This window comes from Mustela lutreola, chromosome 2, assembly GCF_030435805.1.
Source record: "Mustela lutreola isolate mMusLut2 chromosome 2, mMusLut2.pri, whole genome shotgun sequence".
In the NCBI taxonomy this organism is placed as follows: domain Eukaryota; kingdom Metazoa; phylum Chordata; class Mammalia; order Carnivora; family Mustelidae; genus Mustela; species Mustela lutreola.
In genome coordinates, this window is record NC_081291.1 from 219,387,896 (window position 1) to 219,409,638 (window position 21,743).

General features: G+C 43.6%; 1 protein-coding gene across 5 annotated transcripts in view; it reads right to left on the minus strand.

Annotated features, from left to right (window-relative positions):
* Positions 1 to 4,765: 4,765 nt before the first annotated feature.
* Positions 4,766 to 21,743, minus strand: part of LCA5L (lebercilin LCA5 like) — a 40,997-nt gene continuing 24,019 nt past the window's right edge. For 4 of the 5 annotated variants that reach the window (XM_059164743.1, XM_059164744.1, XM_059164742.1 and 1 more), the window contains 7 exons: positions 20,365 to 20,879; positions 18,174 to 18,311; positions 13,446 to 13,530; positions 9,763 to 9,866; positions 9,476 to 9,593; positions 5,767 to 6,459; positions 4,766 to 5,718 (listed from right to left, as the gene is read on the minus strand). In XM_059164743.1, coding sequence (XP_059020726.1) covers positions 5,687 to 5,718; positions 5,767 to 6,459; positions 9,476 to 9,593; positions 9,763 to 9,866; positions 13,446 to 13,530; positions 18,174 to 18,311; positions 20,365 to 20,879 — 1,685 coding nt within the window. In that variant the 3' untranslated portion in view covers positions 4,766 to 5,686. Of the gene's footprint in view, positions 5,719 to 5,766; positions 6,460 to 9,475; positions 9,594 to 9,762; positions 9,867 to 12,077; positions 13,341 to 13,445; positions 13,531 to 18,173; positions 18,312 to 20,364; positions 20,880 to 21,743 lie in introns of those variants that run through there. The other variant, XM_059164746.1, reaches the window with a different exon arrangement.

The following is a 21,743-nucleotide window of genomic DNA, read 5'->3' on the forward strand; positions in this document are numbered from 1 at the left end:
CATCCAGAGATTTATGTCTTTGTTTTCTTCAAGAGTTTTATAGTTTTAACTTTTACACTTAAGTCTTTTATCTACTTTGAATTAATTTTTATTATTTTTTATTTTTTAAAAAATATTTTACTTATTTATTTGACACAGAGAGACAGAGCAGGACACAGAAAGAGAGAGCGAGGGGGAAGCAGGCTCCCTGCTGAGCAGAGATCCTGATGTGGGGCTTGATCCCAGGACCCTGGGATCATGACCTGAGCTGAAGGCAGAGGCTTAACCCACTGAGCCACCCAGGTGCCCCTACTTTGAATTAATTTTTGTATAGAAAGTGAAGTAAGATTTCAACTTTATTCTTTTGTATGTGGATCTTCAGTTGTTTAAGCACCATTTGTTGAGACTGTGTATTCCCAGTTGAGTGGTCTAGGCAACCTTGTCAAAAATCAGTGAACTGTAGAGACATGGGTTTATTTCTGGACTCTCAGTTGTATTCTCTCCCCCTCTTTGTCTATACTTAGACCAATACCACAATATTTTGATTTCAGTTGCTTTGTAGTAAGTTTTAAAATTGGGACGTGTGCATCCTCTAATTTTGTGTTTCTTTCTTTCTTTCTTTCTTTTTTTTTTTAAGATTTTATTTATTTATTTGACAGAGATCACAAGTAGGCAGAGAGAGAGGGGGCGGGGAAGCAGGCTCCCTGCTGAGCAGAGAGCCCGATGCTGGGCTCCATCCCAGGACCCTGAGATCATGACCTGAGCCAAAGGCAGAGGCTTAACCCACTGAGCCACCCAGGTGCCCCTTTTGTGTTTCTTCTTAAATAGTGTTTTGGCTGTTCTCTGTCTCTTACAATTTCATATGAATTTTAGAATTTGTATCTCAGTTTCTACAAAGAAGTTCGTTGGGATTGTGGTAGGGATTGTGTTGAATTTGTCAGCTTGGGAGTACTGCCTTCTTAACAGTGTAAGGGCTTCCGATCCATGAACATGGGCTATCTTTCCAACTATTTAGATCTTTAATTTCTTTCAACAATGCCCTGTAGTTTTTAGATGATATTTTGTGTTTCTTTTGTTAAATTTATTCATAAGTATTTTTTGATGCTATTTTAAATGAAATTGTTATATAGAAATTGATTTTTGTGTATTGATCTTATATTCTGTAACCTCATTTTATTGGTTCCAATAAATAGTTTAGTGGATACCTTAGGATTTTCTATATGCAAGATCATGTCATCCGCAAATAGAGATAGTTTTACTTCTTTTCCAATCAATGCCTTTTATTTCATTTTTGCCTGATTTCTCTGGCCAGAAACTCCAGTACAGGGTGGAATAGAAGTGTTGAGTGTGGACATTATTGTGTTTTTCCTCATCTGGTTTTGTTATCAGGGTTATGCCAGTCTTGTAAGAATGACTTGGAGAGTGTTCTTTTTTCTATATTCTGGAACAGGTTCAAAGTCTGAGTGAATATATGATGAATATCATATTCATATTCAATATTCATATATTCAATATTCATATATTGAATATATGATGCATTTGCTGGTAAAATCTTTGAGTTTTCTCTTATTTTTACTGAAAGATTAACTACAGATTTCAATTTCTTTAGTGATTATGAGGTTATTAGTTTTGTATTTTTTCTTGATATAGGAAAATTAGTGTAGGATTTATCCATTTCTTCTCAACTTTAAAATATATTAGGATAAAATTTTTGCAAATGCTCCATTTGTGATAAAAAATACAAGTTTGAAGTTGTCTTCTTGTATGTGTCCATTGGGTTAGAGTTATTGGCTGTCTTACTCACATCTTTGTCTTAAAAATGCATCTTGTGCATTTTTATTTGCTGGGCTACCCGTTACCAGGAAGTCCAGGCTGTGCTTCTGACCAACCAGTTATAAATCAGAGGTTCCCATGACCTCTTCCTCAGGTTTGATTAATTTGCTAGAGCAGCTCATGGAATTCAGAAAAGCCAGTTCCTCCGTTTACCAGTTTATGATGAAAGGATATGATAAATGATTGATAGCCAGCACATGGAGGGGATCCTTAGGGCAAGGTGTGTAGGAAGGGGCGTGGACCTTCCACGCCATCTCCAGGGATGCTATTCTCCTGGTACCCCCACGTGTTCAACCCAGAAGCTCTCCCAACCCCATGCTGCTGGGATTTTATGGAAGCTTCCTCAGATGGGCATCCGGGGGTCATCGACTCCACTTTCAGCCCTTCTCCCCACTCAAGAGTATGGGGTGGGGCTGAAAGTTCCAACCTTCTAATCCCAGTGTGGTCTTTCTGGTGAATCAGCCCCTATCCAGGAGCCCACCTGGAGTCACCTCTTAGAACAAAAGACGTGCCCATCACCTAGGAAATTAGCAGGGTTTCCAGAGCCCTGTGTCAGGAAGAGGTCAGAGACCAAATACCCAGAACAAAAGGTGCTCCGACTGCTCTTACCACAGGGAGTTACTGGGGTTTCAGAGCTCTGTGCCAGGAGCCTGGGCAGAGGCCAGGAGGTATTATCTGTTATCTCACGATTGCCTTTTTTTTTTTTTCCCGTCCTCCCCCTTAAATTTTGAAGTTACTCAATTTTTGTTTTAACACTAGGACATTTGTCTGTGCTTAATGCTTTCCTTCCCTCTGCAGCAGTGTGAGTCAACACTTGCATGTCAGCCCTTCCCCCCGATGCACGAGGTGCTTGTCATCACACGTATGATGCCTCAGCCTTGTGTTCCCTCTCTGTGACCCCACAAGAGATGGTATAAAACCGCGATGTTTAGTACTACACATTCACCATTCTTTCGCTCGCACAAGAGACCTTTTATTTCAAAGAAGTTCTCCCTGAGGTCTGTCAGTCTGAACAGGAGTGAGGCGGTAGGCTGCACTTGGTTCGTGGTATTAGAACTCGGCCAGGCCTGGGGCACCTGGGTGGCTCAGTTGCTTAAGCGTCTGCCTTTGGCTCAGGTCATGATCTCAGGATCCTGGGATGGAGCCCCACATTGGGCTCTCTGCTCAGCGGGGGGCCTGCTTCCCCCTCTCCCTCTGCTGCTCCCCCCACTTGTGCTCTCTCTCCTTCTCTCACTCTCTGTCAAATAAATAAATTCTTTAAAAAAAAAAAAAATAGAACTCAGCCAGGCCTGTTTGTTTGTGTATCGCCTGCAGCTGTTTCCACCTTCCAGTGGTGTCGTGAAGGTGTTACAGAGGGTAGGTGGCCTGTGAAGCCCAAGTGATTACTGTCTGGCCCTTTACAGAATAGGTTAGCTGATCTTCGCATTAGTGAGGCTCTGAAAACGTGTCCTGCCTCTTCCTTCTTCTGGAATAATACTGGAGGATGTGCAGTTCTAGGTCATGGCTGTCCTGTTGGCAGCCCACTGTTCTCTGCCTTACTGTCATGACCGATGAGTAGTACAGTGGTTCCTTTGACAATACGCTGCCTTTTTCCGTGGTTGGTCTTAAGATTTTCCCTTCGTCAAGAAACTGCTTGGCAGTCTTCATGCCTAGCCAGGTGTGAGTTTTGTTTTGTTTCTATTTCTACTTATTTTGTTGGAATTTATTGGAGTTTCTGAATCAGTATTTTTCACCCTTTATCTCTTTAGATACTTAGCCCTGCTCCATTCTCTCTTCTCTCTTCTTCAGAAGCTCGGATTACATACTAGTTCAGCCCTTTTCATCTGTGCGTGCCTGTAAAACTCCCCTCACATCGTTTCTCTGCTCTCTCTGCTTCGATGCTGATCATTTCTTCAGATCTTTCTGCTCTCTGAGTCTGGGTTCATCTGTGAAGCCCATTTATAGAGTTAATTTATTTTTTCATTTTTTATTTTTTTAAAGATTTATTTATTTGACAGAGAGAGAGATCACAAGTAGGCAGAGAGATAGGCAGAGGGGCGGGGGAAGCAGGCTCCCCACTGTGCAGAGAGCCTGATGTGGGGCTCGATCCCAGGACCCTGGGATCATGACCTGAGCCGAAGGCAGAGGCTTTAACCCACTGAGCCACCCAGGCGCCCTATAGAGTTAATTTAAATTAAATGATTATATGTATGTCTTTTATGTTTTGTTACATATGCTGAGTTCTTGTTCTTTTCACTCATATTTTCAGAAACTTCTTTTATTTCTTTAAACATGTTTATTTTCTGTATATAATAATTCCAAAATGTAGAGCCTTTGCAGATCTGAACCAGATATCTGTTTGCCTGTTGGTTCTCTTAGCACATTGTTTTCTTGTGTCTTATCATTTTTTGGACTGCATGTATGTGGGTGTTTTTTTTTTTTTTGTTGTTGTTGTTGTTTATTTTTATTTTTGTTTTAACTATCTTGTGGGAATTTCTTGAGGCCTGGGTCAAGGACAGGTTTTTCTAGAGATAGTTTGCATTTCTACTGCCCTGGGGGTACTGCCAGCCTAGATCTCTCTTCTTTTTTTAAGTAGGCTCCATGCCCAGTGTGGAGACCAACGTGGGGCTTGAACTCACAACCCTGAGATCAAGACCCCAGCTGAGATCTAGAGTCAGACCCTTATGATTTATGCTCTCTTTTTTTTTATGCTCTTGTTGTGGGTAGGCATAAGAAAAGATCCCTTGAAAAATCCTAACCCTGCTATAAAGCAAGTAGACATTGCAACACCGGAATATTATTCTACATATCATTTTTAAAAATCCTTTTAGTAAATTTCTTCAGAATTTAGGGCAGGCATTTATGTCACTTGACGGGCATTTGCGTATCTCCCCTTAGGAGCCTATGGGACACCTAACTCTCCTCACTCCTTCCCTCTCTCCCCTTCCTTCTCTGTTCCCCTCTGTGGTTTTCGTAAAGATCAAAGCTTAGGCCCTTACAGTGTTCATCTCCTCTTTGGTTTTAAATACAATTGTTTTCCCACCATGGTTTTCACTTTCTTTTAAAAGTTTATTTTACTATTCTCAGTTTTTTAAAGTGCTCATATTACACCCCAATCCATAAACCTCTTTGGAAATAGCATGGTCCACATTGTAAATAAGTTGCCCTTAAAAATAAATGAAGGTAAATAAAATGATTAGTGCTGGGAGTGAAGCCCCCGTTAAGATGAGAGATAAGAGATGCTGTCAGTGCAATGGAGTGTTAGGATAGAGCAGCTCGCTGGAGTGGACACTCCTATGCCCGGTGCTCTTTTATGGCAAGATTAACAGGAAAAAGGACACGGTATAGGTATGTAATAAATAGAAAGAAAAATAGTGAATCTCAGGTGTAGACAAGGAGAGAGTCATCACAAAGGCAGTTTAGCTAAATTGGAGAACACTCAAAAATAATTTTCATAGAACTGTTGGTAATCACTGTGCCTTTTTTTTTTCTTTTTAAATAGAATCTTCTCTTTCAAAAATGCTTCCATGTTTTTTTAGTTAAAACACAATTCAATTGCTGTGAACATTCCTACGTATGTGAGATGTATGACCCTTGGCTGACTGACTTGGACTAACGAGTCATGGAGTCTCACAGAATATTAAAGCCATGGAATAAGTCAGTCTTCCAAAAGATAATGGACATGTTTCAGGTATAGGGAAAAAAGATAGTTTTATATTTGAAATGTCATTGGCTAATACACAGTGGATTTTTAAAATTAGGTTATAACAAAACCTTAATTATCCAAAGTCAGTTCAAGGACAGAAACCCACGCAGACACACACTAACATTATGAGATTAAAGGCACATAAGAACGAGAATATGATGCCAGAATGTATTAGGATATTGATTATATTCAAATAATTATTTTTCTTTTTCCTTCTGTAGGTGAAGACGACTTAATGGACTTTACCATAGTTCTTTTTCCTTCTGTAGGTGAAGACGACTTAATGGACTTTACCATAGTTACTTTAGAATCTCCGAAAGCGTTGCTGGCGGAGGCCTGACCGGGAGGTAGATGGTGCGGCTTTTTACTTTCCAGGGTCTCGTCAGCCTGTTGAGCAGCCGTGCTGGTCTGGTCATGTTTAAAGACATAGCCTGACCCAAAGAGTTCTTCCATCAGACTGTTTTTCTTATCTCTGAAAGCATCTTTTGATTTTGTTCGGGAGGACTGGCCAAAAGAGGGTTCGTACCCGCTCACAGAATGTTCTGGCTTCAGGCCTTCTGAGTTCCCGCGGGGCTTGCTGGTGCTTATGCCGCCTCTTGTCACTCCCGCGCTGACCGGCCCGCCAGAGGCAGGGAGCCCGTGATGCAGGTTCTCGATGGCGTCTGTGAACGAGTAATGCTTTCTCTGTCTGAAGGGGATCTTGATACTTGCAGCAGCATTTTTACCAGGCGTCTTGTCCGTGTCGTTTATTTGGAGACTTCTTTTGAACTTTTCTTTCCCCGCGTCGTCTTCCTGCTTGCCTTCCCGTTCAGGATGAGTTACCTGAATTCTTTTTGGTGGTAGTTCTTCTTCTTCTTTCACTAGAGTGGTTTTCTTTTCTTGATCTTCTTTCTTCTCTCTCTGTCTTCCAGTATTCTCCAGAGGTGGTGGTTCTTCCAAATGTTCCTCTTCCTTCGATAAATCTATATTCAAAAAATAGTTTACTTAGTGGTCTTTAAAATGAGCAGATTTCTATTTCAAGAAGGCATGCTGAGCACACTTACTGACATGGGACAGGCACATGAGCATAACCTGCATTCCGCAGGAGAATACAGGGGAAGGGGCTGGGAACAAGCTTGAAATGTCCTACTTTCCTAGAACATACCAAATAAGAATTACAAAGCCAAAAGAAACATGCATTTGCTAAGAAGTTGTCAGAGGATGCTCATCACTGCTAGGCGACAGAGTCCCATTAAAACAATGATAGTTCCCCCCCCACCCCCAAATTGGCAGATAGTTTCTAGATTTGGGGAGAATATGGGGAAATTGGAACTTTTGTTCCCCATTGGTGAGTGTGTCGATTGCTACAAGCTTTTTTTTGGGTGGCAGTTTGAGCTATCAAAAAATTTTTTTTAACTTTTTTTTTTTTTCTTTTTTTAAGAGCGAGAGCGTGCATGCTGCATGGGGCGGGGTGGTGGCGAGGAGGGGCAGAGGCAGAGGGATGGAGAGAATCTCAAGCAGACTCCCCGCTGTGCGGAGCCTGACCCAGGGCTCAGTCTCACCACCCTGAGATCATGAGCTGAAACCAAGAGTCAGGTGCGCAACTGACCTCGCCAGCTAGGTACCCCTGTACCTATCATAATTTAAGTGAACATACTCTTAGCTCCAACAACTTCACTTCTAGAACCAAACTTCATAAAAATACACAAGAATAGGTATAAAGATGTGAACTGCAGCATGGTTTGGTAACAAGGAAACATCCTACATGTGTGTCAAGGGGTCAGGGGTAAAGAAAAGGCATGCACAGTCCATGGGACTCGGGGCAGCTATTATAAGATGCCATAAGCTATTATAAACTCGGGGCAGTACGCGTGGACTGACCGGGGAGGGAGGGTCACCATCCGATGTTAAATGAAAAGTCTTTTGGACGTGACCCTTTCCGTTCCTTACCAGCACTTGGGAAGCCCTGCCCTCAGCCTCGCCTCTTACGAGGAAGGGCTGCTGCAGGTACAGACGTGCACACCTTCTGCGGAAACCTGCACGGAAGACGCGCGTCCCGGTCACTTTCAAACTCAGTCCCTCTGCGCTGTGGCTCCAGGACCCACGCCCTTCGCCGGGAATGCCCGTCGCAGGTGTCCCAGGTGTCCGCTCGGTCGCTCCTCCCCGCCAGCCCCACCGTAGCCGCCCTGCCCTGCCCTCTGTGTCGTCCTTCTCGGCAGCGTCACCGCGCTCAGAGGCGCTGCACGCCTTGTTTCATGCGGCGTTCGTCCTTCCCGCGGGAACAGAAGCGCACGAGGACGACGTCTGGTCGTCGCTGCTGCAGCCGCGGTGCCCGGAGCCGCCGGACACAGTGTGCGCTCCGGGAGCAGTCGTTGCCGAAGGGATAAGCTCCCCGGCACCATGACAGACCGCGGACCCCAGCAGGAACGGAGAGCCGAGTAGTCAGCTCCTGCCCCAGACGCGGCGGCGCGCAGCGAGCCCCGCCAAGCTCGTGTCGTCGGGGCGTATCCGGAGACCCCGGCTGACGCGGTGGCCGCGCACGGCCTCTCCTGAAGCCCGCCCGCTCCGCCGGGGAGCCCGGGGCCGGGGCCGGGGCCGGGGCCGGGGCCGGGGGGACTTGCCGCAGCGCGTGCGTTGCCGGGCCGTGGGGCGCGGGCATGTTCCCGTGGGCAGTAGTTGAACTTGGACGCCGCGGGGCGGGGGCTTCAAAATTCCGGAGGGCGCGGGCCTCGGCGGCAGCGTCGGTTCAGGCTTGGCCTCCGGATTTCCCGTCAGTCACGGTCCGGCTCCGCGGGGCTCTGCCCGAGATGCTCTCCCTCCCTCTGCCCCCAGCCCCACTCGCGTGTCCACTCCGTCTACATAACCAACATCTTTAAAAGACATAATGAAATTCAGGAGGTAAATGATCTCCAACCTAGACTTTCCGGCCAGTTTCTAGGTGTGACGGCCGCGTGGCGCCGGGTCGGGTGAAGGCGCGCACACCGGCCTTGCGCGCACCCGTCCTCGGGCAGCTGGCGGGACCGTGCGCTCTCCGCGCGCCACCGCCTGCACCGACGAGGAGCACGTGGCTTAGGAGCCAAAAGTCTTCGCAGAGAACGGGGCGGCAGGAGCCTGCGGGGAAGGGCAGGTGCCAGCACCACAGCTGCGTGCCACCGGTGGACGGGCCCGGGCTGGAGGCAGAGGCTGAAGCCCTGAGGCCTGGCACCAAGATGCCCGCTCTGCAGACCTCCTGGGCGCCCGGCGTCCTTGGCCTGACCTGCCCGGCCCAGTGAAGGCGATGCCCTCGCCGCCGTGCGCCGCAGCCTGATTTGGCTGGGGACATCCAGGGAAGCTGAAGCCCGAGTCTCTGCATCTTCTGCCTGGAGTCTGCGTTTAAAGTCTTCGTTAGCAGGGCCGCTGCCGCATACTGAGCTGGGTTTGGGTTTGCTACTCAGTGTGCCGAAACTGAACATACAATGTAAGGATGCGCGTTGTGAGGAACAAGGAGGGAACGAGGTCCATAAAGCCGAAGGTGGTGGTGATTTCTGGTGGGTGAGGGGCGCGGGCTGTGGTTCGGGAGCGCTCCCAGGTGTTCTGGGGAACGCTGTGAGGTCCTAGTTTTTAAGCATGGTAGTGGCTACAGAGGTGTTCATTCCTAATAGTTCTTTACAGTGTATATGTTTTATGTGCACTTTTATTAATTTTTTAATAAAGATGTTATTTATTTGACGGAGAGAGAGCACAAGCAGGGGGAGCTGCAGAGAGGGAGAAGCAGGTTCTCCTCTCTCTGTGGGGAGGCCAGTGCAGGGCTCGAGCCCAGGACACTGGGACCATGACCTGAACTAAAATCAAGAGTCTGAGGCTTAATGAACTGAGCCACTCAGGCACCCCTTATGTATACTTTCTCTCTCTCTCTCTCTCTCTCTCACACACACACACACACACACACACACACACAGAATAATTCATAACTTAAATCAAGTAAGAGTAAAGGAAACTTTTAAAAGTGGTTAAAATTACCTTCATATTTGCTCTTGGAATCCTCTTGGTTTGCAACTTTGCTGATAGAGTGCGGAATTGCACACGTTATTTCAGTTGATTTTTCTTTCTGACCAATGTTTCCAGTTGTCTTTTTACCCTATAATTTTGAAAAGCAGCAAAAACACATTTTTTTGGGGGGGGGATACATAATTTTAAATTGTTTTTTGTTCAATGAATACAAATGCTTTTTGTGGGGAATAAGAGACTGTGTATACTGTTTTCACAAAGATAGGTTCAGACACTGCAAGAACTCAAATCTGTTGTACCTTAGCTGTCAAAGATGGAACATCTTCTGATTTTTGGGTTTCCTGGTGTTTCATACTTGTCAGTGAAAAGCTTCTGTCTGCTTGTACAGATTTGGTCGAAGAAACTATAGAACAGGTACATTATATGTCAGAAACATTTCACATGTGGAAGCAACATTGATTTTAGATCTAAAATAACATTGAAGTTTGTAGTGTAAGGAAATGTACAGACATATAAAACTTTTTTTCAATATATGGATAACATTTGTCAGTTCCCTTTTCCCCTACCATTTCACCTGTTTTGTCTTATTTTGGACTGCAAAGGTTGTGGGTGTCACAGTGTTAGACTCCAAAACAAGGAGGCTTTGGGCTAGGAGGGTGCTCTGTTGGAGGACACACCCTGCATGGACCTCAGTCCAGAGGCAGTGAGCCACAGCGACTTCCTGACTTCCTGTGGCAGTGACCTTAGTTACCAAAGCTTAGACTGATTACTGTTGCTAGAGCCTGCCACTAAATCTACAGTTTCCTCAAAGTGTGGTCCCATTTAAATGACTCCGTGGTTGGTATGATCATCTCTGCTGGCCATTATTCTGAATCCAAAGCAGAAGCAAACAAAGGAAGGCAAGGAAGTTTGAGGTTGTTGCCTTTAAAAGTAAGCGCAGAGACAGATGATATGATACTCTACACAGAAAATCCAAAACACTTGACCCCCAAATTGCTAGAGCTCATACAGGAATTCAGCAAAGTGGCAGGATATAAAATCAAGTCACAGAAATCAGTTGCATTTCTATATACTAACAATGAGACAGAAGAAAGAGAAATTAAGGAGTTGATCCCATTTACAATTGCGCCAAAACCCCTAAGATAGCTCGGAATAAACCTAACCAAGTAGGCAAAGGATATGTACTTAGAAAACTATAGAGCACTCATGAAAAAAATTGAGGAAGTCATAAAGAACTGGAAAACGAGTCCATGCTCCTGGATTAGACGAACACGTATTGTTAACATGTCTGTGTTACCTAGAGCAATCTACACATTCAATGCAATCACTATCAAAACAGCATCAACTTTTTCCACAGAGCTGAAACAAATAATCATAAAATTTGTATGGAACCGGAGAAGACCCTGAATGGCCAAAGGAATGTTGAAAAAGAAGATCAAACTGGTGGCATCACAGTTCTGGACTTCAAGCTGTATCAGAAAGCTGCAATCATCAAGACAGTGTGGTACTGGCACAAAAACTGACACATAGGCCAGTGGAACAGAATGGAGAACCCAGAAATGGACCCTTAAACTGTAGTCAACTAATCCTTGACAGAGTAGGAAAGAATATCCAATGGAAAAAAGTCTTTTTAACAAATGGTGTTAGGAAAATTGGACAACCACATACATAAGAACGATCATTTCCTTACACCATACCCAAAAATAGACTCAAAATGGATGAAAGACTTAAATTTGAGACAGGAATCCATCAAAATCCCAGAGAAGGACACAGGTAGTAACCTTTGTGACTTGGGTGCAGAAACTTGCTAGACATGTCTCCAAAGGCAAGGGAAACAAAAACAAAAATGAACCATTGGGACTTTATCAAGTTAAACAGCTTTTGCACAGTAAAAGAAACAGCTGACAAAACCAAAAGACAATGAACAGAATGGGAGAAAGTATTTGCAAATGTCTTATCAGAAAAAGGCTAGTATCTAAAATCTATACAGAACTTACCAAACTTAATACCCAAAGAACAAATAATTCAATCAAGAAATGGGCAGAACTGATGATTCACAGACCTGTACCCCTGGGGCTAATACTACATTATATGTTAATAAAAAAAAAAAAAAAAGAAATGGGCAGAAGACAAAAAACAGACATTTCTTCAAAGAAGACATCCAAATGGCCAATAGACACATGAAAAAATGCTCCACATCACTTGGCACCAGGGAAATACAAGTCAAAACCACAGTGAGATCCTACCTCACATCAGTCAGAACGGCTACAATTAACAAGTCAGGAAATGACAGCTGTTGTCGAGGATGTGGAGAAAGGGGGACCCTCCTACACTGTTGGTGGGAATGCAAGTTGGTGCAGCCACTCTGGAAAACAGCATGCAGGTTCCTCAAAAAGTTGAAAATATCGGGGCGCCTGGGTGGCTCAGTGGGTTAAGCCACTGCCTTCGGCTCAGGTCATGATCTCAGGGTCCTGGGATCGAGTCCCACATCGGGCTATCTGCTCGGCGGGGAGCCTGCTTCCTCCTCTCTCTCTCTCTGCCTGCCTCTCTGCCTACTTGTGATCTCTCTCTGTCAAATAAATAAATAAATAAAAATCTTAAAAAAAAAAAAAAGTTGAAAATAGAGCTACCCTATGACCCAGCAATTGCACTACTGGGTATTTATTCCAAAGACACTAATGTAGTGATCCAAAGGGGCACGTGCACCCGAATGTTTATAGCAGCAATGTCCACAATAGCCAAACTATGAAAAAAGCCCAGATTTCCATCAACAGATAAATGGATAAAGACGTATTTATACACAATGGAATACTACTCAGCCATCAAAAGAATGACAACGACATGGATGGAACTAGAGGGGATTATACTAAGTGAAGTAAGTCAATCAGAGAAAGACAATTCTATCTCACTCGTGGAATTTAAGAAACAAGACAGAGGATCATAGGGGAAGAGAAAGAAAGATAAAACAAGATGAAATCAGAGAGGGAGAAAAATCACAAGATACTCTTAATCATAAGAAACCAACCGAGGGTTGCTGGAGGGGATGGGGGTGGGGGGAAGGGGTAAGTGGGTGATGGGCAGTAAGGAGGGCGTGTGGGATAATGAACACTGAGTGTTATATAAGACTAATGAATCACTGAACTCTACCTCGGAAACTAATAATATACCATCTGTTAATTAATTGAATTTCAGTTAAAAAACCAACAACCCAGCAACAAAAACCAAGTAAGCACAGAGTGGCTTTTTCTACCAAACCAGGGCTGAGTGTTCCTATCGTAGCTCTTTTGATGAGTCTTATGCTGTTAGATCTTGGGGGAGGGCTGGATAAGTATGACCCGTCTTGAAGGGAAAATACTACTCAGCAATGAAAAGGTACCAACGAGTGATGGCAGCAGCAACACGGGTGAGTCTCAAAAGCATTAGTCTGACCAGAAGAAGCCGACACAGAAGAGCACCTGCTGTGACTCCACTCAGGAAGTTCCAGAGGGGGCGAAGGAAGCTGCTCTGACAGGAAATCAGTGTTTGCCTCAGGAAGACGGGGAGATTCTATACTGACCGGGCTGCTAGTCACATGCATAGCAGCTTTTGTCAAAACCTGCCGAAATGCACACTGGAAATGGGTGCATTTTACTTAGGCAAATTGTACCTAAATGATGATTTAAAAAACCCACACACTGGCCAACAGATGTGCTCAGTTCACTGTCTGGCAGACATTTTGCTCCCAGCTGGAAAGTGGGGCTCCTGGCCCGCCTGCAGTGAGGACACATGGGCACTTGGCAGAGGCTGGAGGGGCAGGGGAGCGTGTCTTTGCCCGCCTACTGGTTCCACCATGTACCACAGCTCATTATTCTTCTAGAATCACAACATGTTTCAATACCTAGTAAGACAATTTTTAAAATATCCATTATTGGCATGATATAAAGTAGAAAAATACAACTACATCCTTAAAAATAGATTTGGACCAAAAGTAATTAAAATGTACCTTTTGGATAATCTTCTTTGTCATGTAAATTTTTAAGTATCCGACTAGTATAGATGTTTCTAATTTCAAGCTCTCGATCCTTCTCCTAAAGAGAACCACAATACCAAATTTTCTATAAATGTTTGCTATTATCAGCCTTGATTTCTTCTATAAAACAATTTTAGTGGACTCAGTATTCTTTGAATAAAATCTGCAGATGCTAGCAGAAACAGAAATCAGCCATAACATTCTATATCATTCCTGACACCAAAAAGTATTTTTTTTTTTAAGATTTTGTTAATTCATTTGAGAAAGAGCAAGAGCACCAGCAGATCGGAGAAGCAGAGGAAGAGGGAGAAGCAGAATTTCCTTGAGCAGGGAGCCTGACATAGGGCTCAATCCCAGGACCTGGAGGTCATGACCTGAGCCAAAGGTAGACACTTAACCATCTGAGCCATCCAGGCACCCCCCAAAAGTACTTCTTAACAGCAACAAATTTTGTGACGGAGACAATATTGCTGAGGGCTTTGTGAGCCAGCTTCTTTTTCTTTTTTTTTAAATTAAAATTTTAAATTAACATATAATGTATTATTAGCCCCAGAGGTACAGGTCTGTGAATCATCAGGTTTACACACGTCACAGCATTCACCATAGCACAGACCCTCCCCAGTGTGTATAACCCCACCACCCTCTCGCCAGGCAGCTTCTTTCACTGTACTTTTTCTGTCCCCGGGGTCTGTGCTGTGAAGTTTGCTGGTTTTTTTCTCATGGTCCAATACAGCCACTAGCCATGTTGTGATCTAAACTAATTAAAATGAAATGAACAGTTCGGTCCTCTGTCACATTACTCATGCTTCCAGTGCTCAGTAGCTGCTTGTGGCTAGTGACCACACAGTTTGGTGGGGCAGGCAGAACATTCCCACCATCACAGGAAGTTCTACTAGACAGGTCTGCATTTAGACAGTAAGTGCAGGCGGGTAAAACCCAGAACAAAGGCATTATTGTTCAGCTTTAAATCTCAATATTGACTTTTTATTTTATTATTTTTATTTTTTAAGGATTTTTTTTTATTTTAAAGAGTGTGTGAGCAAGCATAAGCACAAGCAGGAGGGGCAGAAGGAGAGAGAATCCCACGCAGACTCTCTGTTCATGACCCTGAGATCACGACCTGAGCCAAAACCAAGAGTCGGACAATCAGCCGACTGAGCCACCCAGGTGCCCCAAAAGTATTGACTTCTTAAAGTCTTGGCAAAACAAAAGGTGTGAAATCCTGGCTTGTTGAGGGAAAGAAAACCGGGAGGTTTCATTAAGCACCAAACACAAATGCTCTTCTTACACATGCATCAAGAGGCAAGCCCGTTAGACTCAAGACCACCAAGTTTATTCGAAACCACAATCAAAGGAGGATCTGAGTGAAGGGTGTCTTCTACTGCATGACTAGACAGGAAAGCCTGGAGGAAGAGGCCGAGGGGAGGGTTGGGGTAGAGATGGCAGGGAGGGAGGGAGAGAGGGAGAGAGAGAGAGAGAGAGAGAGAGAGAGATATTGGATGGGGTTCTGGTCTCCTTGTGCCCCTCGGAAATATTAAGGGGGTGAAGAAACAACTCTGAGGTTTGGGAAACTCTCAGCACAGGAGACCTTGGTATGGCCCAGGCAATTCAAACTTCTTCATCAGGCCCCCAGGTTAGCGTGGAGTTAGGGTAACATGGCATTGCCAAGTGGTAAGTGGAAAAGGCAAAATGCAATGTCCAGGCAAAGGGCCGAAGATAGTGGTTCCCTCACTTCCACAAGGAGTGGGACCCCACAGAGGGGAGCTGCGTGGAGAGCTAGGAAACTGGTTCCCCAGTCCTCAAGATTACCAACCCAGGTGATCCCACAGCACATACTTTAGGATCGATGCTCTAGCCAAGGATCAGACGACAGATGGCTCTCAAGGCATTGGCATCAACAGACAACAAATGAAGATCACCAAGATTTGACCCACAGGGAAGAGGCTGTGAGTTTCACCAGCCATATTCAGTAGACACCAGACAGATCCTGTGGGCTTGGCTAGTTAAGACTAGTCAGTTCTCAGTAGAACTAGGTATAGAGGTCCCAGAGGGTCAGGGGCCTCTTTCTCCTTTTACCAACAGAAAGTGTGCACCGCTCCGCATAGATGCTATCTCCACTGAGAAATGGGAGATGGGGTTGGGGAAAGCTGCTGCAAGCCTCAGAGACAACCTATACTAGGACCGGTTTTAAATGGAACAGACTGAGACAAGCTTCTGTTTAATCTCCGTATCTGTCCCTGTTTTCACCTCCTACTTGTGGGAATGGGGCTCGTAAGGAAGTAAAGGTTTCTGGGAGCAAAAAGGTTACAGTATGTTTCTCTTTTTCTTTCTTTCTCATTGTGATAGTGCGTTTAGCAAGAAAGAACAGTGATGGGGACAGTTTGTTACCATGAAAAATTGATCAAGTTTATTCTGGATATTATGTTTAAGAAGGATATTATGTAGAAATCTTAGATTTCTTTCTTTTCTTTTCTTTTTTTTTTAACCCCTACTGGCTAAGACAAGAAAGCTTTTAATGATCAGAGGGACAAGCATTGATCATCTGGAAAATTCAGTTATTTCTTTTGATTTGGTCCGGCTCCTTGAAAGGCAGAGTATGTGCTTCAGCAGCAGAGAGCAGGAAGAAGGCGGGTAAGAACGGCTGACTGACAGGTGCTGGTGCAGGGCTGGCTGGGGGCAAAAGGAAGTCATGGGAAGGACAGTCTTCCCACAGGCTTGGAACAAATGTTCAAGCCTGGGGTGCCCTCCACAGACTCAAAATCAAAGATAACAGGTTCAGAACGCAATCCAAGATACCTGTGTAGTTGAGGTCAATCAGTTAATCAAGCGAGGCAATAAGAAGGAAAATCCACATTTAGGAATGCTCATGGAATGTTTGGGGAATATTTATAGGAAAGACTACTCACAAGCTCATAGGCGATCAGGTTAGAGTTCAATGGGAAGTTGGGTCATGGTGGAGAACCATATTAAGATCAGGATAGATGGCTTCCAAAAGATAGGAAATATAGTTTTTTAAAAATTTTATTTCTTTATTTGACAGATTGAGAGAGAGCACAAGTAGGAGAGGGAGAAGCAGGCTCCGCTAAGCAGGGAGCCCGATGTGGGGTTTGATCCCAGGACCTGGGTATCACCACCTGAGCCGAAGGCAGCTGCTCAACCGACTGAGCCACCCAGGTGCCCCAGGAAACTATCTTAATAGACAATGCCACACTGATAGGGGTGAGCTTGTAGCCTGGATGTAGGGTGGAGGTGTAGTACCTCATTTGGGAGTGGAAGACTGACATTCTATCTCCTTACTTTTAGAAATGGAACAGAGTCTAGAATTGTTGCTGGATGACTTGGAAAATGAATTTCTGGGCACCTGCGTGGCTCAGTTGGTTAAGCGTCTGCCTTCAGCTCAGGTCATGATCCCAGAGTCCTGGGATCGAGTCCCACATTGGGCTCCCTGCTTGGCAGGGAGTCTGCTACTCCCTCTGCCGCACTGCCCCGATCATGCTCGCCATCTCCCTCTCTCTCTCCTGCCCCAAAATAAATAAAATCTTAAAAAAAAAAAAAGTAAAAGAGAAGAAAATGAGTTTCAAAGTACAGAAACAGAAATTTTGAACTTTGGGACCATGCTCTCCCAAACTCAGGTATTAATGATTTACGTTAATATGGCAGACTGCATTTTTCTAAAATTGGTTCAGCAATATTTCTGATCCCATTTCTGGTCCCATACTCTCCCAGAACCTGGTGACTCCCCATCAAGAAGCCATTGCTCCTCCTCTTGTACTGCCTTGACAAAGGGAATGTGGTGGAAGAGATGCTATGTGACTGGTTCTCTGTCTGTATCTCTCCACTCTTCTCCTTGGAGCCTAGCTGCCGTGTTGTGAGGAAGCCACACCACATGTGGGTGGTTCTGGCTGACACCCCAGGCATGATCTCAGCTGTCAGTCAGCACCAACTGCACACACATGTGTGAGACTTCCGAGAATTCCAGCGCCCATCTTTGAACCACCTTACCTGATGCCAAGAGTGGCAGAGGTGAGCTGGTTCCAGCAAGCCCTGCCCAGACTGTGGATTCGTGAACAGAATTAATATTCTCATTTCTTACACCACTGAATTGTGGAGTAGTATGTTATGCAGCCATAGTGACTGAGGCAGTCAGGACACTTAAAACATCTTTAAAGTTTCTATTCCTTCTATTTCTATTTCTATTCCTTCTATTCCCAAGGGGGTCATGACCAGGGATGACCATGAATCATAAAAGGTAATGTCATTTTTCCAGATGAAACAGAACTGGTTTGCAAACATTTCCAAGAGAGACTTTAAAATAAATCTGTGGGCCACTACAATTACTCACCCTATTTTAATCATGAAAGGTAATTAAAAAAAAAAACTTAGTTTGGCTTCCATTAAAATGATAGCAAAACAAAATAATATTAATTCATGGGATGGAAGGAGAATGTTAATAGGGTTTTGTTGAGGAATCGCTGAGAGATTTAATTTTTCTCCCTCCTGCACGCATTCACCAGGCTGGGAACTCATCCGAGTAATTTCAGATCTTCTATCTGTTCGTATGATTGTAGGGACAAAAAGCTAATTTGAGAAATAGATTTTTTTTTTTAGCTTCTTGAAGTTAAATGATTTAAAGAATAGTTCTGATATTTTTGGGAAGCAAAATTTCACAAATTTTGTTATATTTTGTTTTAAAAGAAGTACCTTAAGTTTTTGTTGAAGGCGTTTTACTTCCATTTGCAGGGTCTTTGTCGCTACTTGAGCTGCTACCGTCTTCCGGGTCTCAATGGCCAGCTGCCGATTAAAAGCTCTATTGTTCAACCTCAGTTGTTTTTCCAAGCTCTGAAAACAGTATATATTTCAACTCTTCTGTCACCAATGTAGTATTGTTTAAAAAAGACTTCAATTGTAATGGCAGTAATTGCATTATTGAGAAGTGTGAATTTTTAACAATTTTAGTGCATGCCATATATTAGAACTAAATGTAACTACACACACAGACACAAAAGCCAAAAAACCCTAGATCCCAGTTCTAGAGAATCAATATATTTTGAACCTAATGTTTTTTTACACTCTGGAATTTGATTTAAAAATACAAACGACCTTTGAACATTTCTTGAAAACAAATAAATATAACCAATGCCATCTTTACAAGACCAGTGCTCTAACCCCTGAGCTATGGAGCCAAACCAATGCCATCTTTAAAACTCAACCCAAGTGGCTGGGCTCACATGGAGGAGATCTGCTAGTGTGGCAGGTGAACTCAGGAGCTCTGTCAAGCCTCAGCTGCTGGAGGGCAGGCGTAAGGGCTCGAGTCTCAGCTGACTGACCCTGGAAGCTCCTGCAGAGACCACCCCAACCCCTCAAGGAGGAAGGAATTCTAAGACCAGATCTCTGCCGGCACCACGGCCATCGGCACTCAGGGCTCACAGGTCTGTGAGCACCTCCTCTCCATCCTCTCCAGCACAATAATTTTATTGCAGAACTCTTTGGTCTGGACTTTTTTTTTTTTTTTTTTTAGTTTTTTATTTTTTATAAACATATATTTTTATCCCCAGGGGTACAGGTCTGTGAATCACCAGATTTACACACTTCACAGCACTCTTTGGTCTGGACTTTGACAAAGGCTTGGCCCAAAGGCCTTTTCTTTCTTTTTTCCCCCATTATAGTATTAATACTTTCTCATTAAAGAAAAGTGGGCAATATGGTAAGCTAGAAGGATGAAATAATCCTAAAAATTCCAGTCCCCAAACTATTAACATTAAAAAAAAAATACTACATGTTGTGGCTCATAAGCATTTTCTCCAACCATCAAATGCCCTACAACCCAACAAAATTTCCCATATGACCAAGTGCATCTGATAAGAAGATAGTTCTTGAATTCTTTTTGATTTTGGTTACAGACATAAAACATGAACTACTTAACATATATATGTCAAAATATGTAGATGAGATAAAAATACATTTATTTTTCCCTGACAGACACATGCTAAGATGGGTCCAATATTACTTAGAAGGTCAAATAATAGAACTTTGGATTATAAATTACATGACTGAAAATGAGGCTGCTCATTTTATGGGAGAAAATTGTCTTTAAAAGTAGAGGAAGACTTTTACCAAAGAGGAAATTACCAATAAGAAAGTATATGAAATGAGCTTGATATGTTCTTATTTCAAGTTCATAAAAAAATTGGTCTCTTACCATCATATAATAAAGTATTAACAAATTTTAAAAATTTATGCCTGTCCATAGAGACCAAGGACTAACATAACATTGGCAGAATTCTCAGTAGAATCGGAGTGTTCTCCCAGATCATCCCTTATGGTGCAGTCCCTGAGCCTTTGATGACCATGTGCCTTCAGGAAGATCAATGCATTCATGTCAATGATTGTGGTTCCTTTCCCCTCCCTGTTCCCAGGAGCATTATCCGGGAAACACTTCTGTTTCGAACATACCAACAATGTCGGCAGTAGTGAGAAGACAACTGGCCGGGGAATATGAGGGATGGGAGAGATGCAGGGGGCAGGCTTTTAGGAAAGTAGGCTTTTAATAAACAATTTAAAGTAGAAGGTTAGCATCGCAGAGGTTTTACCCAGCCCAACCCAACCCAACCCAACCCAAACCAACCCAATAACCTTTCCAGCACACCAACAAGCTTAGAGAATGGTCATTTCCAGACAAACGAGCCCAGCCGCAGAATGAGTTCACTGGACCACAGAAGGAACATCTCCCCTTGCCCCTGGCCCCGACCCCCTCCTTAGACAGCATCACTGGTGTGGCCTGGCAGCAAAGCAGCTAGTAATACTTCACTGCACAGGCATAAGCGTGATGCACATACACCCTCTCCATGTTCATTTTGGGACATTACAATTTCTAGGCCTCTGAAATACGGACCTGTATTTTTTTGTCATTTGCCTCCATTTTTGTTGTAAGAACAGACAGTCTTTGAGTAAGTTCCTCTCTCTCTGCAAGGTTTTTGTCTTCAGAAAGCTTCTGCAGGGCCTGCAAGGCGTCTTTAGTCTTGAGCAGCTCATTGTCGGCTTCTCGAAGTTTCCAAGATGCACTTCTTTCCTTTTCCTGGGATTTCCTAAGTAGCTGCCTCAAATTTTTTACTTCATTCTGATGTTTTGCCATAATTTGAGGTAGATTATTTTGTGAATTCTCATATTTCCCTATAGCTTTCAAGTGCCTAAGCTGAAGCTGTTTCAAGAACTGGTTTTCTAGGACTGTGACTTCCAACTTACGATGGATATCACCTACTTCGTTTTTTAGCTCTTTAATCTTATGAAGCCTTGCTGACAGTATGCGGTGAGTCATAGCGTCTCTTCTTTGGGTAATCATATTGTTTTGGGAATGTAAATGTGGTGCATTCCAGATGTGCTTTTTTTCAACTGAGATTTCCTTCTGGCCTGTGTAAGCAGACAATCCAGTTTGTTACTAGTAATACGCATACGGAGGCAGATATGCACGTTTGTGTCCCCCCTCCCCCACCCCCGCACCTGTGCACATGTACACAGGCAAACTAGAGGCGGAAAGAACACATGTAATGAATAGCCATGCTCTAGGGCAGGGACTTCATATGCAGGATACCTCATACCTCACTCAGGGTCAGCAGGAGTCTATTTAACAGCTGAAGACTGTAAGTCATTTGTCCAAGGTTCCATAACCACAAAGACACACAGCATGGATTGAAAACCAGGTCTTCTTTGATTGGAAAACTTATGCTTATTTCCATTATTAAAGCTATACTAAAAGCCATAATAATAGATATCATTTACTAAGGGTTTACCGTGTGTTAAGCATCGAACTAAATGCTTTATGTAGACTTTCTGATATAACCCTTCTGATAATATGTTATAAAGAAATTTGAGAACAACCTTAGAATCCAGTGTTATATATGATGATCTCATATATTAAAAAAAAACAACAACCCAGAAAGCCACTGAGCTGCTTAGAGGAATTGTATGGATAGTCCATCTCTCAGTAAGTCCAACATAGACAATTTTCCCCATTACTTTGGACTGGACTTAAAAGGAAGTAGTTAGTTGGCTTGTATTCAGAAGTCTATTTTAAACAAAATGTATCTAAATAATATTACACCCAACTTCTGAGCACCAACCTTGTATAACTGCACTGACTATGTCAAATGTATATGTAACGTCACTGTGTTATTATCCCCTTTTAAAGATGAATAAACCGATGCTTTGTGAAGTCACTTACCGGTGGGCCCACAGCTAGGGGGTGGGGAGACAGAGAACCCAGGTCCCATACGC